This window comes from Mimulus guttatus, mitochondrion, assembly GCF_056151865.1.
Source record: "Mimulus guttatus mitochondrion, complete genome".
Taxonomy (NCBI): domain Eukaryota; kingdom Viridiplantae; phylum Streptophyta; class Magnoliopsida; order Lamiales; family Phrymaceae; genus Erythranthe; species Erythranthe guttata.
Window position 1 is genome coordinate 165,351 of NC_018041.1, and position 14,313 is coordinate 179,663.

Below are 14,313 nucleotides of genomic sequence, written 5' to 3' on the forward strand. Positions count from 1 at the left end.
CCTTACCGGAGCAAGAGGCACTCCTAATGCAACCCTGAAGGAAGTCCTCCAAACGCACTCCCTTCCCTTCCTGGTGGCTAGGCTAGTGCAACAGGCCAAGTCAAAAGCTCCAAAGCAAAGAGAAGTTCAACAAGTTCAGGTGATAGGTGATGGTCTCAAGACTTCGAAATCTAGTGATTACTTCCACGATGGTGGGCGAGATAGCAAAGTCAGTGTTGACCAAAGTAGTTGTTGTTGGATTAACCCCTTTTGGTTTTATTATATTCTTATATTTAGTTATTTTTGTTGGCTTGGAAGTCTGCTCCTAGAGTTCATCTACCGGCTCACCTGGGATACGTACACCCTGCTGGAGATCCTTTATTAAAACCCTGGAAAGCCACCTCTTCTTCGTTTTGCTTTTCTGTCCAAGGCTCTTTCGGAGCGGAATGAATTCTACTTTGCAGGTATTTAATACAACGATCCTAAGCAGTAGGAGATGACATGCGACTATATGCTATAACAGTAACAATGATTTTTGAAAGACATTTTCGGCCGGGAGTTTGATCAGAGCCCTCTTATGTTTGTCAGACGAGGGGAATTCATTTAGCCATATATATCCCTCATATATCCCTCACTGCTTCCTCAACGTGGTTTAAAAGCCAGGCTAGGGGCCTTCTCAGCCTTTCTTTCAGCAGATTCTGATGCTTCAGCTTCTTCATACTTGTTATTTTGAAAATAAGCCTTGGCTTAAGACTTTAAATATGCTTTTTTTGGCGGAATGAAAGACTCAAACTTTCCCTATATGGGAAAATATCCTATTTTCTTTGTAGTTCCAAGGCGGTCCATTCGAGGCAATAAGGAAGGCTAAGTAGATGTCTTTATCTGGGGAAGTGAGTTTGCTTACGCTATTGGGAGTTCACCTCCAGCTCTTTCCTCTCCTATTAAGTCGAGTGCTTCTGCCCCTGCTTCTGTTTTGGATGGGTATTGAGAAGGAGTGGAAGTTGCAATCATAAGCTGAGCACATTCTGTTCTCTTGAGAATTGTCAACCATATAGTTGGGGTTGCTTTCGATGATGTCGATCCAAGCAATCCAATTAAAGTTGCTCTAACTGAGTTAGCCTTGTTTCCATTGTTTAGTTTAGCTTTTGTGTAAAAGAAAGTAAAGGAGTCCCCCCTTATCTTGGGTCAAGGGAGAAAGGACTAAAAGTCTGGAGGTAAGTCAATTCTCCTGGCAGTGAGGAGGGACTTTCATAAGGCAGTGTATAAGGATATATACCATTTGAGAGCTTGAAGTTTTAAGATGACTATTCCTACCCTGTCTAAGGTGTGTAGGATTTCTCCCAATAGTAGGGGGTCCCCCCCAGTTCTTGTTCACCTGATAGTATACTCGTATCAGTAGTAGTTCTACGAGAGCCATATGAGTAGTGAATAGTTTCCTTCTTGGTATAAGGCGACAGAGGCGAGAAGGGTCGGTAAAGTTCTATTTAAAGCACAAGGGATAATGTTGGGGCTAGATAGTTGGCACTAATTGCTAGATTTCTTTCCATGTCTTAGCACTTTCCCTCTTAGAAGGTTTATCGGGAAGGTCTAACTAGATAACTTTTCCCGAGGTTTTAGTTGCAGTGAATGAAGATTTCTTCTTTAAGGGAAAAGGTCTATCAGCAGTTGCAGAAGTTGCACTTTCTTTCTTGGTCCCGGCCCCGTATCAATTGGCCTTGCCTACTTCAATGCCAATGCCTGGTAAACATGTAGAAAAGACAGTTGAGAAGGCGGGCGCTCTTTTCATCCAACTAGAAATATCATAAGAGAAGAAATCTCTGACGCCTAAAACTCCCATGCCTTTCTTGGAAAAACCAAGGCCATTTCCGACAAGTCTTTCTTCATTTTTTGGGGGGAGCAGAGTAGTCCAAAAGTCAACCACACAAAATGATTGTTCTAGAATGTCTATTCCTCACAATTGCTCCTTGTGATGCAGCAGAACCATGGCAATTAGGATCTCAAGATGCAGCAACACCTATGATGCAAGGAATTATAGACTTACATCACGATATCTTTTTCTTTTTGATTCTGATTTTTGTTTTCGTATCATGGATCTTGGTTCGCGCTTTATGGCACTTCCACTATCAAAAAAATCCAATCCCGCAAAGAATTGTTCATGGAACTACTATCGAGATTCTGTGGACCATATTTCCGTCTATCATCCTGATGTTCATTGCTATACCATCATTTGCTCTTTTATATTCAATGGACGAGGTAGTAGTAGATCCAGCCATTACTATCAAAGCTATTGGACATCAATGGTATTGGACTTATGAGTATTCGGACTATAACAGTTCCGATGAACAGTCACTCACTTTTGACAGTTATACGATTCCAGAAGATGATCCAGAATTGGGTCAATCACGTTTATTAGAAGTGGACAATAGAGTGGTTGTACCAGAAAAAACTCATTTACGTATTATTGTAACACCTGCTGATGTACCTCATAGTTGGGCTGTACCTTCCTTAGGTGTCAAATGTGATGCTGTACCTGGTCGTTTAAATCAGACCTCTATTTCGGTACAACGAGAAGGAGTTTACTATGGTCAGTGCAGTGAGATTTGTGGAACTAATCATGCCTTTATGCGTGCGCCCGGAAACATAGGCCGACTGCTGAGCCCACTCTGGCTCAGCCGCACCACCCCAGGGTGCGCCCGAGAAGCAAGCTATTACAGCGAGCGGCTGGAGCAGTATGGAGCCGAGGAGCAAGGCAGTAGATAAGATAGAAGAAGGGGCCAGGCTCCCGGTGGAGGAGAGGAGACGGTTAGGATAACGAACTTGAAACGCGGAGCCCGAGCGGCCGGCGAGCGAGTGGTTAGTGGTCAATAGCGCCCTAGTTGATGGCATTCCTCTCTGCGGCTGGCACTCGAGGAACCACGGGACACTCCATACAGAGCAAGCAAGTCTTAGGGATGAGACGCCCGCGCAAGGACCTCAATTCTCATTAGGAGGTCAAACCAAGGACCTATGGAAGTCGGGGCTACCCCGTCCCCATGGGCAACGCAACAGTGTCCCTGAGGGAGGAGTTTAGAGGCCTTATAGTAGCACGGACTTCTTTTTCTTTCTAGGTCATGCGAAGGGGGCCAGTCCAAGATCGTACTGTTCCTCTACAAAGACAAGAGACGCTCTCAACGGCTAGGCGCCACTCTCTTTCTGAGTTATTCCAGCTTCTTTATGATTTCGTGCCGCGGTGAACAAACAAAAAAAAGAGGGCCGTCTCGGCGGAAGGAGAAGGACCTGCAACGGCAGAGACTGCTGACCCTCTTCTTGTCTTGTTTTTAGCCGTATGTTACGAGTCCGGGAAGCCTCCTCAATTTGAGGGATCCCTCAAAATAAAAATTGAGAAGTCAAAAACCTTCCTCCTGCTAATCCGGCCATTTCCGAACCTGTCTTTCTCACCCTATTCAATTCAATGGAGGACTTCTCAATTCTTGCGATTCCCAACTCCCTGAGCTTATTCTTATTATATATTATTATCAATTCAAAAAAAGGGTTAGGGTTCCAAACGGCAAATATAGGTTCAATGATCTCTTTCTTCGATAGACCGGTCCGGCGCCCCGCGTGGTTATATTCGTACATGTTCCGACTCGCCGGTCATTATGGATATAGTGGCATGGCGAGTCAAAGGGGGGGAGTTCTTCTGAAAAAAATGGATCGATGGGAACCCAACATCAACATAGCAGAGTGGCCAACCAAGCCAAGAATCATCGCCCGAGAAAGCAAGGTAAGCAAGGATCGTAGAATATAAAATTCCCCACGTAGCGGTAAGAAAAGAAGCAAAGGAAGGAGAAGCTCTTCTTCCATTCCTCAAATGACTCTTTTCACGAACCCGCAGCTATTGAATCTGCTGCAATTAGCTCTCCAGGGAGCGACGGAACTTCCAGATTCACTTCTTTCGGAGTGAAAGAACCAAAAGCAAAGTAGCCAACAAGGGCCTTAGTCCTTCTGAGATGCCGATAATCTGCTACATTGGTCCACCCGGGCTTTCTCCGATTTTCTAAAGGGATTTCCCCTGGGATTCGACCTCACTGCTGTCAGCCTAGTAAGAAGGGCATTCGCGGGCAGCTTTCGAGAAGGAATAAGCGGTCTTAGGCCTTCAGTTCTTACGACTGTGAGTTTGATTTCCTATCAGACTAGAAGCAAGTCTAGCGAAGTCACCTCGGGATGAAGTTTTGAGTTTTTTTGAACACCCGGCAATCGTAGAGAAGACAGAGCAGTGGAAATTCTCTCTCCTATCGTAAGGCAGGCTGTAGCTCTAGTTCGACTAGCGTGATTGATGAACATGGGCAGCAATTAGTGAGAGTCGGTTGCTGTTCTTGCTTGAGTCGACGGTTCACCCTTGGTTTCAGCTACTGTGATCTTTTCCGCTGCTATTGATGTTGGAGGCATAAGCGCAGCTATTTCATATGCTGCAAAGTAAGTAGTATTTTTGACCGGGGAATGGGAATTCTCTTTCCTAGGGGACGAGCGAAAGGCTGATTAGTCTTTTCGAAAGAAAGTTGCTAGGCGTGCTAGCATGTTAAGTTAATGGTAGCATAGTCTTGGAGGAAGAAAGCGATGTGATGTCTTCAGTTGCTTGCTCTTTTTCCCTTAAGCGAGTTCGGGCTCGGGTAGGCAACTCACCAGGAATAGTCTACAGAAGCGATAGGCCAATTGTAGTTGATCCCGTCTCAAGGCCCATCTCTGACTTAATAGCCTAGCCATATCGGAGGCTACCCAGCTACAACAACAAAGAACGAAGCTTTTCCTGTTCACGACTCTGCTGCCATTTCATCCGCTACAGTTAGCTCGAAAGCGAATTCAGTCACCCCAGGGTCTCAATCCTAATAAAGGGATAAAGTGAAGTATGCCATTACTCTCAGCTGTTCACTCTTGATCAAATTGTTTCCGGGGTGGAATTTCCCTTCTTTATATGGTAGAGCGTAAGCTAGTCTTTGTGGAATCTCCGCTGCAGTTGTTCACGAATCCCTTTCAGGGGTGAAGGAAGAATCCGGTGCTATTGGACTGCCTGAAAGCTTTCCTTGGCACGAACGGTAGAAGAAGAAAAGGAATACGGGGATTAGGGCAAATGAGTGAGGAGTTCAATAAGCCAAGCTTCTCCCCTGGGTCACGAAGATCTAAGTAAGGAGGGAGTTCTAGTGACTAGCTTGAAGTGGCGAATGCTCTTTCTTCCTATCTGGGAATCATAGCCTAGTCTGACTCATCGAAGAGAGATCCCTACTCTGATTGCTTAAAAGCGAGTTCAGTCACCCGAGGAGAGAGGCAACTCACTAAGCGAAGAAGAAGACGGTGCTTGCTATAGTATAGAATTCGAATATCTTATTTTAGGAATAAGCCCGGTGGCGTCTAAGCTCTCGGAGAATACCAGGGGAGATCACACTCTTGTTCAAAGGAGAATGGCCGTAACTAAGCCCAAAGAAAACAAAGGCGCGAAGCGAAGGGATTGGATTTCACCTATGATCAGATCAGTGGGCAACCATAGTGGACTTTTTTCGTGGTGTTGTTGACGTTGTTGAAAGCGAATTTTGTTGTAAGCCTCGCTTTTCGGAGCTGCTCCCAGCTTACACTATGGTAGAGGAGGTGCCGTGAAGATCTAGGTGTGTGAGCAGTACGAGCTGAAAGGCTCCCATACTGTTTGGAGGGCAGGGGGCATAGATGCCAAACAAACCTGACCCCTATCTATCGTCGTAGAAGCTGTTCCTAGGAAAGATTATGGTTCTTGGGTATCCAATCAATTAATCCCCCAAACCGGGGGAGCTTAAGCGAAAAGAAAAGAGTAGGGTGAGGGGGAAGCCACTAAATGGAAGGCTTCGCTCGCTCGCTCCAACGCTCGTTTAGTAGACAGCGAGTGGAGTGCATAAGCCCCTTTAGAGATAGGGGCGAGTACTACACGAGCTCGTAAGTCAAGTACGGAACGAGCCTTGTCTACGAAGCAGAGCACCCTCATCTTGCTTGCTTCTGGCAAAGCTTCTAGCACTAGATAATAGGCATTCTGGTATGGCAGGAATACCACTTTTTAGGTCGACCACTACATAGGAGCGATAGCGAAGCCAAGCCGTATAAAGGTGAGCAGCCCAACTAGCAATAGCAAACGGCCTACTTATAGCCCTATACGCCCCTTAGAAAAGCGCCCACGGGTAGTGAGACTTTCTATCTATTAAAACCGGAGTACCCATACATGATGCAAAGGTGTTGAGAACATCGTCATTCTAAGACAGAGAATTCCATCCGGTTCGGGAGCTCCAAGGAGGAAGAAAGAGGATTCGGATGAAGAATAAGAAAGAGAGAACGATGCCGAGGCTGAAGTCGAAGTTCAAGCTAAAGAAGGTGCCTAAGTTGAAGCTTAAGTCGATGCCAAAGTTCTTTAACCAGTTCCTCAAGGACAGGACAGGAAAGGTCTTAAGGTGCTTTACCTCCAATGGGATCGCCATGACCTGCCTTAACGGAGCTCCAATCAGTCGCTACTCGCTGGAATGAGGGTAGGACCGTCGATTGGTCGTTTCACTACCTACGCAATAACCGATCCTCAGACGGAGCCATACCAGTTCTCTTTTCTGTTACCGAAACTTGCTAGCCGACACCGGCTACCGCAAGAGAACTCAAATCGCCTGTAAGAGAAGAAGGGAGGGTATAAGGCAATTATAACTCGATGGTTTATGGGGCACTTTCAATAGCTAAAAGTCAAACTCAAAATGCAGGGAATTACCGCTCCGTGGGCTCGAAGGCAAAAGGAAAGCTTTCTTCCACTCTTGCTCCGATCCCAATAGGAGAAAGAGCTAGCACTTTGATGGCTCCGTGTGGTGATTACCCTGGGGTTCCCCTGTTAGGACCTTGGGATGCATTAACTATGCACCAGGAGACAGATCGGGTCAAAACAGTTCATTCCTATGACCCATGGGTTGAGTCAGTTGGAGTTCTCTTACGAAGAGGAGGGAGCCGTAGAACGAGTCAAAGAGGTGGCCAAGGCGTGGAAGCAGACACACCGGATAGCCCAGCCCCTGGGAACTGCACTGGAGGGACTACTGAGGAATATCCTACCTGGCACGATCAACGTAGGAATTTATGACACCGTCAGTATATGGCCCATACGGAGCAGAGGATATCCGTGCAAAAGAATAAACTCGGTACGAAATTCAAAAAGAAAGCGAGTATGACTGAGCTTGAATGGAGGATCGGGAAAAAGGCTGGAGAAAGAGCAAGGTTCGGAAACTCCGGCGGTATATCAATCAAGCAATATGAGAAGTGGGCAGAAATCAACCAGCGGCTAGGGAAGACATAACCATTTATGGCCGATGAGATGGGTAAACTCAGAAAAGGCCCTGCAAGCTCATCTGAATAAGACGACTACTCAGCTCAGAGAGTCGGAAACCCTCGAAGTCAGATCTGGCGTGAAATCCAGGGATACATTGAAAGCTAAAAGGGCGGGGGACGGAGGTGAATTCGCTAATTTAGGCTTTTTAGTCGGATTCTCTAAGGTGCACTTGCTTGAAAGCGGCTTGCAACTATATATAAGACAGACTGGCTTTCTGAAGAAAAGGAATTGGTTTGGCTACTGTCACTATTGACCAACAACCGGAATGTTAGGAATGAATGGTACCCTTTGCCCGTTGGAAAGCTAGTCTTCATAAAAGAATTCACTCTTGCCGAGCTAACAAAGGGACATTGCTATAATATGTCTTACCACCCCCTAACCTCTCTCTATCGGGAAAGCCTCTTTCTTCGGGTGAAGCTGTTCTTGCGCCGGGAAGGGCAGCAGCTAAGCTAATAAATGATGCGAATGCAAGGGTCTTTCAAAGCCATGAAAGAACTCGAAAAGAGGAGAAGCTCTGTCGTAGCAGGAGGTAAGATCAGACAGGGAAGCCAAAAGTCCACAGGTTCTTTTTTTTTCCAACTCTCTTTGGCTCGATGTAATTGACCAGCGGTTCTCTACTAGTTCGCATCGCTAAAAGCCTGAGACAACGACGCATTCCTCTCCCGCTTATTTCTTAGGCGAGTCACTTCGTACCCCGACCTAGCCCCACAGCTCTTTGAGTTTGGGCTTTGCCCGATGGTACGAATGCAGCAAGTCGACGTTCTCAATTCCGAACCCTGGTCAGAAGCCTCATTGGCAAAACTTGGTCCATTCACTTGTTCAACCAGCTAAAGCAATTGTATCTGGGGTACTAGTTTATCCTGCGAAAGCAAATGAGATGAGTGTCGCATTCGGGAAAGAGGTTCATCCGTGAGACTGCGAAAAGAGTATTTGGCCAACAACTCCAAATCGAAATTGGAAAACTGGTTCGAATCGTGTAGGTAAAGACACTTTCGTTTATCGTATGTAAACATCTCGAGATGCATCGTAGCCAAAATGAATAGGAGACTAGGGTGCGAAGCTGGTGAAGAAGTTGCATGAAGAGGCCCCATATTGGTATAAAGGCAGCTGATAAAGCACCCACTAACTAATAGCTACGACCCTTATAGGGGGTTCTTCTCTCGCAATTCCCCCTATATAAAATAAAGGCTGAGATCGGTCCCAGAATTCAATTGTTCGCAAGCTTTTTTTTTGATCGAATTTATAAATGCGAAAAGCAGGAGCAGCTGATTCGCCTAAGAGAGAAAGAAAGTGTTTGTGATCTATGCCTCTTAATCTTCAATCTCAGTCTCTGACGTCTTCCTACCGCTGCGCCCCTTTTTCTTTCTCATTTATCACTAAAACCTAGTGACTCGACATCTTTAGGCTTCTCATTGACGTAGAGTAGTCCATTTCTTCTTAGTCGTATGCAGGTCAACTTTCTTTCAATTGATCTCGCGAATAAGCCCCCGCTACGCCTTTCGAACTCACTCCATTCCATTATGTGCTAAAGGCTGCGGAATAAGAGCTCTTAGTTACGTAATCTCAAATATTGGATTGGCCTCTTTCAAGTGCTCGATCAGATATCTTTTCCGGTCGGCTATGTAGTTTTGGTCTACATCCGCCTAGCCTTTTCTTTGAAAGGCTAAGTTCTTCCCTCCACCTCCAAAAGCGAGTGAAGTCATTGCCGATGTCAAAGCTCCTTCTAGTTCTAGCAAAAAGAGATAGGAAATCTGCTACGGGTTGGGCTTGGCTTACCGACTTAGCATGCTTATCCGGCATTGAATGCTTAGCTCTATTCTTATGGTATTCCATATTTCCAAACAGCAGCTCCTGCTATTGTTGCTATTCATTTCGCTCCTTCGCCTGATTCATCTTCTGAGGGGTACACCTAAATAATCTGTAGAGGGGCGAAGCAGTTCGCTATTGTAGCTTCTCCTGTTCCCCGTTTTTTTCTGGCTAATGCGTAGGTGTTCTTGTCGGGAGGGTAGCCCCATTTTCGACAAACTGCGCCCAGAACTGATCTATATCATACCTAGCGCCTAGGGTACCTTTGTTCATATAGACGCAGAAAGCCGCTATCCTCTCCTATGCTCGCTTAGATGCTCGTTTGTTCACTCGTTTCCAGGTATTTCACTCGCTTGCTGACTCGCTCAATCGCTCGACAACTCTATATCTATATGCTGGAAGCCAACGAACAGCCAGGGATCAGCTAAGATAGATCTTCCCATCTAGGTATGGAGATAGATTGCTTACCCATTCAGAATGGGTAGTTTTTCACTGGTAATCTAGATATATAAGATGCATCCTCCAACTAGTATTCAAACTCCTGTTCGTGGATTAAGGCAGTTCCTTTCCGTTAATGAAATCTCTCTTGCCAATCCTGATTACTCTTCTTTATAGAGTAGCTGTCCCAAGAGGGACAGTATACGGTCATTTTATCCCAGAGACAGACGCCACATATCTAACTAACTGGTCATATTCCTTATACTGATGCCTTCTATTGATGAAAGAACCAATCCGAAAGTCCCACTGCGCTTTCTTCCTGCAAAGAAGACATTCTATTTCGAAAGGTTAATTGATACAACCTGCCCCCTAGTTTTGTTTTTGATTCTATTTATCCTTTTTTGCCAGCCTTCTCTCTCTCAGAACAGAAGAGAACAACCACAGGAATGAGGAAACTCGTAGAGGGATGTTGAATGCTTGCTGGAAATCCCGCCTTTCTTCCAGATGCCTATAGCTATAGTAAAGCCTTGTTTTCTCAGTCCCTTGAGAGTTCAAGTAGCTCCAACAGTTTTCTTAGATAAGCTACTTCGTAAGCAAGTGCCAAAGAGTCTTTCTTTCCCGAGTGTGAGATAGAAAGTAGGGCCCTGTAAAGAGAGTTTTTCTATAGCTAGTTAACGTTCCAGCACCAATAGACAGTGCCGGAGAAAGCGATCGTATTCCCCATTGCCTCGAAGGTCTTCAGGTAATTGAGTCGTTGGAAGCATGCCATAAAGTCCTTGACGGGGAAATAACATCAGTTAGAACGCTTGCCTCTTTTCTGTAGTATGTCCTTAGAGCGAGAGTCTAGTTTGTACACCTAGAGGACGCCGGTTCGGTTCCTTGGTCTAACCGGAAAGGAAAGAGAAAGGCTGCACATGAATCTGACTCTATCAATTTGATTTTTCCTCTTGCTTTTGGTGAATTACCGGTGCTTGATGCAATAACCGGTGTGACAGTAGTCACTCTTGGTCTTCTATCCCTTATCCCTAAATCCCTAACCGCGGTTGAAAACCCAGTGTTAGCAAGTTATAATATCCCTTGTTCTCGTAACCGGTACTAGTCCCGTAGAAGCTGGAACTCTTGCCGCTGTTCTTGGTGAGTGAATAGCTATGAGTGCCTAAATTAGTGGATTGACTGCTTGACTCCTTAGCCTTGGCGGCTCCAGTCTTTCTTGGTGTGATCGTATCAGCTGTTAAGGGAATATCACCAGTTGTTGGAATCAGAGCTCAGGGAGAGAAGAAGAGCTTTGGAACCTTTTAAATAGGGCAATAGCCCGAGCAAGAGAAAAAGGAAGTGACAGAGAGAACTTTCACTAAATAAATGACTTGTCGCATAAGTAGCGATCCGCACCAATGGTCTAAAGAAGGTGTAAATGATCCAAAGGGAAAAGTCAAAGAGGGGTTTACCCTCGACCACAAACAAAAGGAGAGAATGGAGTCATTCCGCGAGGTTAGATGTTTGAAAAGATAAATGTTGCCATTCTGTTGCACGCAATCCTTCTTTTGCTAAACAATTATTTACGGTTCGATTTGGAATCGAATGAAAGGATTGGGCTTTGAGCCTATAGATAGAGGGAGTGAAAGACCTTTGAAGAGTACCATATCCAGGTGATAGGCTTTCGTATAGTAAATAAGGTCTCTCTTCCCGCACTCCGACCGACAACTAATAAATTCCCATCGGTTGATACCATGGTCAAGTAGCGTAGCTGGGCTGATGTCGGGACTACTGGTGTAAGCGCATTGGAGCCTTTCTTTCCTAAATCAATAGTATGAGTTGGAGGAAGGGGAGAAGGGATGAGTGAGGGTTCAATTCTTTTCCGGAAAGAAAGGTAAGGTGCGGAGCGGCAATCAAGATGGCAAGGAAAGTCATTGATAGAAAGATTGCTACTAACGCTTCGCTAATGAGAGTTGGGAGTTGAGTTGGCTTACGTTCCTGTGTTAAATAGCTCCGATTCTCTCCGAATAAGGGAGAAATAGAAAGAACTGGGTAAGGCTGAACTCTTCTGGTAGTAGTAATGCTAAAGTTTCTTTTTCCTCGGTAAGCATTATCCGTGAAATGAGTCATTTCCATTACTGTTTTAACTCCAAAAGAAAGAGAAATCGTAGTCCCACAGGATTCAATGAAGCTATGCCTTTTTCCTCTGCTTAAGGACTCTAAGGATATTAATTCCTTTAGTTAGAGAGCTGAATGGAAGGGAAGTCAAGGAAGGAGAATACGGAAGTTATAGACTACTCAGTCAATAGATCTTAGAGGACTGGGCACTGTGCAATCTATTAGTACAAGACTGGCTATTGAAGTCAGAGACTCTACTTATGCTTGCGGAGGGATGTAAGGACTACTTTGATGAATATTTCATTCTTTAGCTCCTTTCTTTATCCGATCCTGCCCGAAAGGAAAAAGAAAAAAATCAGTCATGAACCAAACCCCAGTTTTCAGGCTCTCATGAAGCCTTAGGGCGAAAGCTATTATTCCTATCACATTGGGAACTTCGCTCACTTCCTAAAACACTGGAGACTGAGGCGCATTCGCAACAATACATCTATGACTAGAGAATTAGGTATAGGAAGAATAGATCTAGCAAATCATCAAACTATTAACACTTCCAATACCCGTACCTGCACCCATACCATCAACTCAAAGGAAAACCATTTTGTCACCACGGAGCATAACTGCAACTAAAACTATTACCAGAAAGACAACTATACTGGCACGCCACCTATACGGGCACGCGTACTCTTTCCAAAGCTAAAAGCACCTCCTACACTTGAGAACTACTACGCATTGGAAACGAAGCAGATAGTCACCATTACCATAAGACCAGCGACCAACTAATGGTTCTTTTCTTACTTAAGACTCATGGAAAGGAAGAAGAGCGATTGACTCTACTGACAAGATGGGTGGATTCCCAACATTAGCCAGCCTATTAGATACTAAACCCTACTAGCCAATTGCAACCCTAGCTGCCAAAGACTTGCGAATACTCATGTTCTTTGGTACCCTGCTAAGGGTGGGTCAATCCTACTAAGAACCATGCTAAGGCTTCGGGCGAGCAAATGAACTAATGGGTGAACAGCTTGCGGGGAAGACCCGCCCTAAAACTAGATAAAGAAAGGTAGAACACTAGCAATACTGGGGAATTTCCCTGATAGACAGGTAACTCAAAATCTGAGTCGGGAGGGAAGGCTAGTAAGACCTCCAGCAAAGGAAAAAGAGACAAGTAAACCCCTGGTAGTTACAGGACGATCCTTCGCCGCGAGAACCAATATCGGGGGAGCTACCAATATGGAAAAGAGAGAATGGTTGTCACGCATGCGGGAAAGACTCAAAATGAAAGCAAGCAACTAATAGACTTCGCGAACCCCTGACAGTACTCTATCTCGCACGCAGACTACTGACGGAAACAATACATACTAGCCATACGAGTTCGGTTCACCTGCACTGACAGCCGCTTAGCAACTAAGCCCTAATAGACAAAAATCAACCAATAGCTGAAAAAACCAATAAATACAACCTTCTAATGTCGTCTAACTTCCTTCTCTTCTGTATTAGATAGGCTTGAGGGCTCTACTCAAGAGAGGGGTGAGTGAGCAAGGCTGACTTGTGTAGGAGAGAGGTCCATTGCACAAGTGCCACGCGGGCAAGTTAGCTAGGCAAGCTAGAAGTCCGTGACAACTGGTATCAGAGCGAGGTTGTGCTTAGAGCCATGGCATCCTCAAAGGTTACTGACCCAAGGCCATCTGACGATCAACCTAAGAAGAGGTCCAAGTCAGCGGAACGTGTAGCATTGGAGACAGGTGTTGGAGAATTGAAGCTCAATGTGGGGGATGTTAACTGTCTTTCTTGAAATAGTCGGGGCCTACCTATAAGAGTAAGGAGAAGAGTAGTTCTCTAACCTAGAGGATAAATTAGGGGTAATCCCTAGCCTGTAGCGAACAACCATCTGGTAAGAGGTTGTTCACTCCCGCACATGATGTCTCTCTTAGTGCTTAGGCAGATCATATTGGGCTGGTTGCCCGGATCCCCGAAAGTGGGCGCTCCACCACTGTTTTTTGCAATTTGTAGGGACCCCCTTCCCGGAAAGCCTACGGGTTTCCCAGAGAAAGAAAAGAGACTCCTGCAAATCCTGGATGGAGAGAAGTGTCGCCTTGAGTCAAAGCACGCCTTTGCACCCACCTTTTCAATTCAAACTAACCTCGGGGAGCTAAAGGAGGAGCGAGTTATAGCCACTTTCAGGGATGTATTCAAGGCCGTCTCTCCAGGAACATTGTACTCGATATGAAGAGTATGCCTCGTGCCATTCCTAAACAATAAAATAGAAGAGGATGTACTCCCAACTATTCCCTAAGAGATTATGGCATGCTTTTCTCGCGAATAGGAGGAGAAGGCTCCTGGCGAGTGTACCCTATTATTAGACGCAGAAGCTTCATCCGTCAATCCGCATGGTATCCGCTAAGAAGGAAAGCCAAGGGCGCCCCGCTCCGTCCCACTGTTCAATACCCAAATGAAAGTACACAAGCCAAGACTCGTAGCGTCATTGCCTAAACCTTTCCTTAAGTCACTTTTCGAAAGGGGCTTTCGGCCCGTGGACCCAGGCACCGATGGGTAGGCGGAATCCGACTAGGGTGGAGACGACGAAAAGAGGGAAGGCTTAAATAAATAATCTGGTATAGTAAGCCATTCTTACTTCCTTAAAGAAAGAA

The 14,313-nt window shown here is 45.4% G+C and overlaps 1 protein-coding gene; it reads left to right on the forward strand.

The window, feature by feature from the left end:
• The first annotated feature begins 1,905 nt into the window (after positions 1-1,905).
• On the forward strand, positions 1,906-5,780 carry COX2 (cytochrome c oxidase subunit II). One transcript has 2 exons: positions 1,906-2,605; positions 5,698-5,780. The coding sequence occupies exons 1-2, from the start codon at positions 1,906-1,908 to the stop codon at positions 5,778-5,780; spliced, it is 783 nt and encodes a 260-aa protein (YP_006460161.1).
• Positions 5,781-14,313: the final 8,533 nt, after the last annotated feature.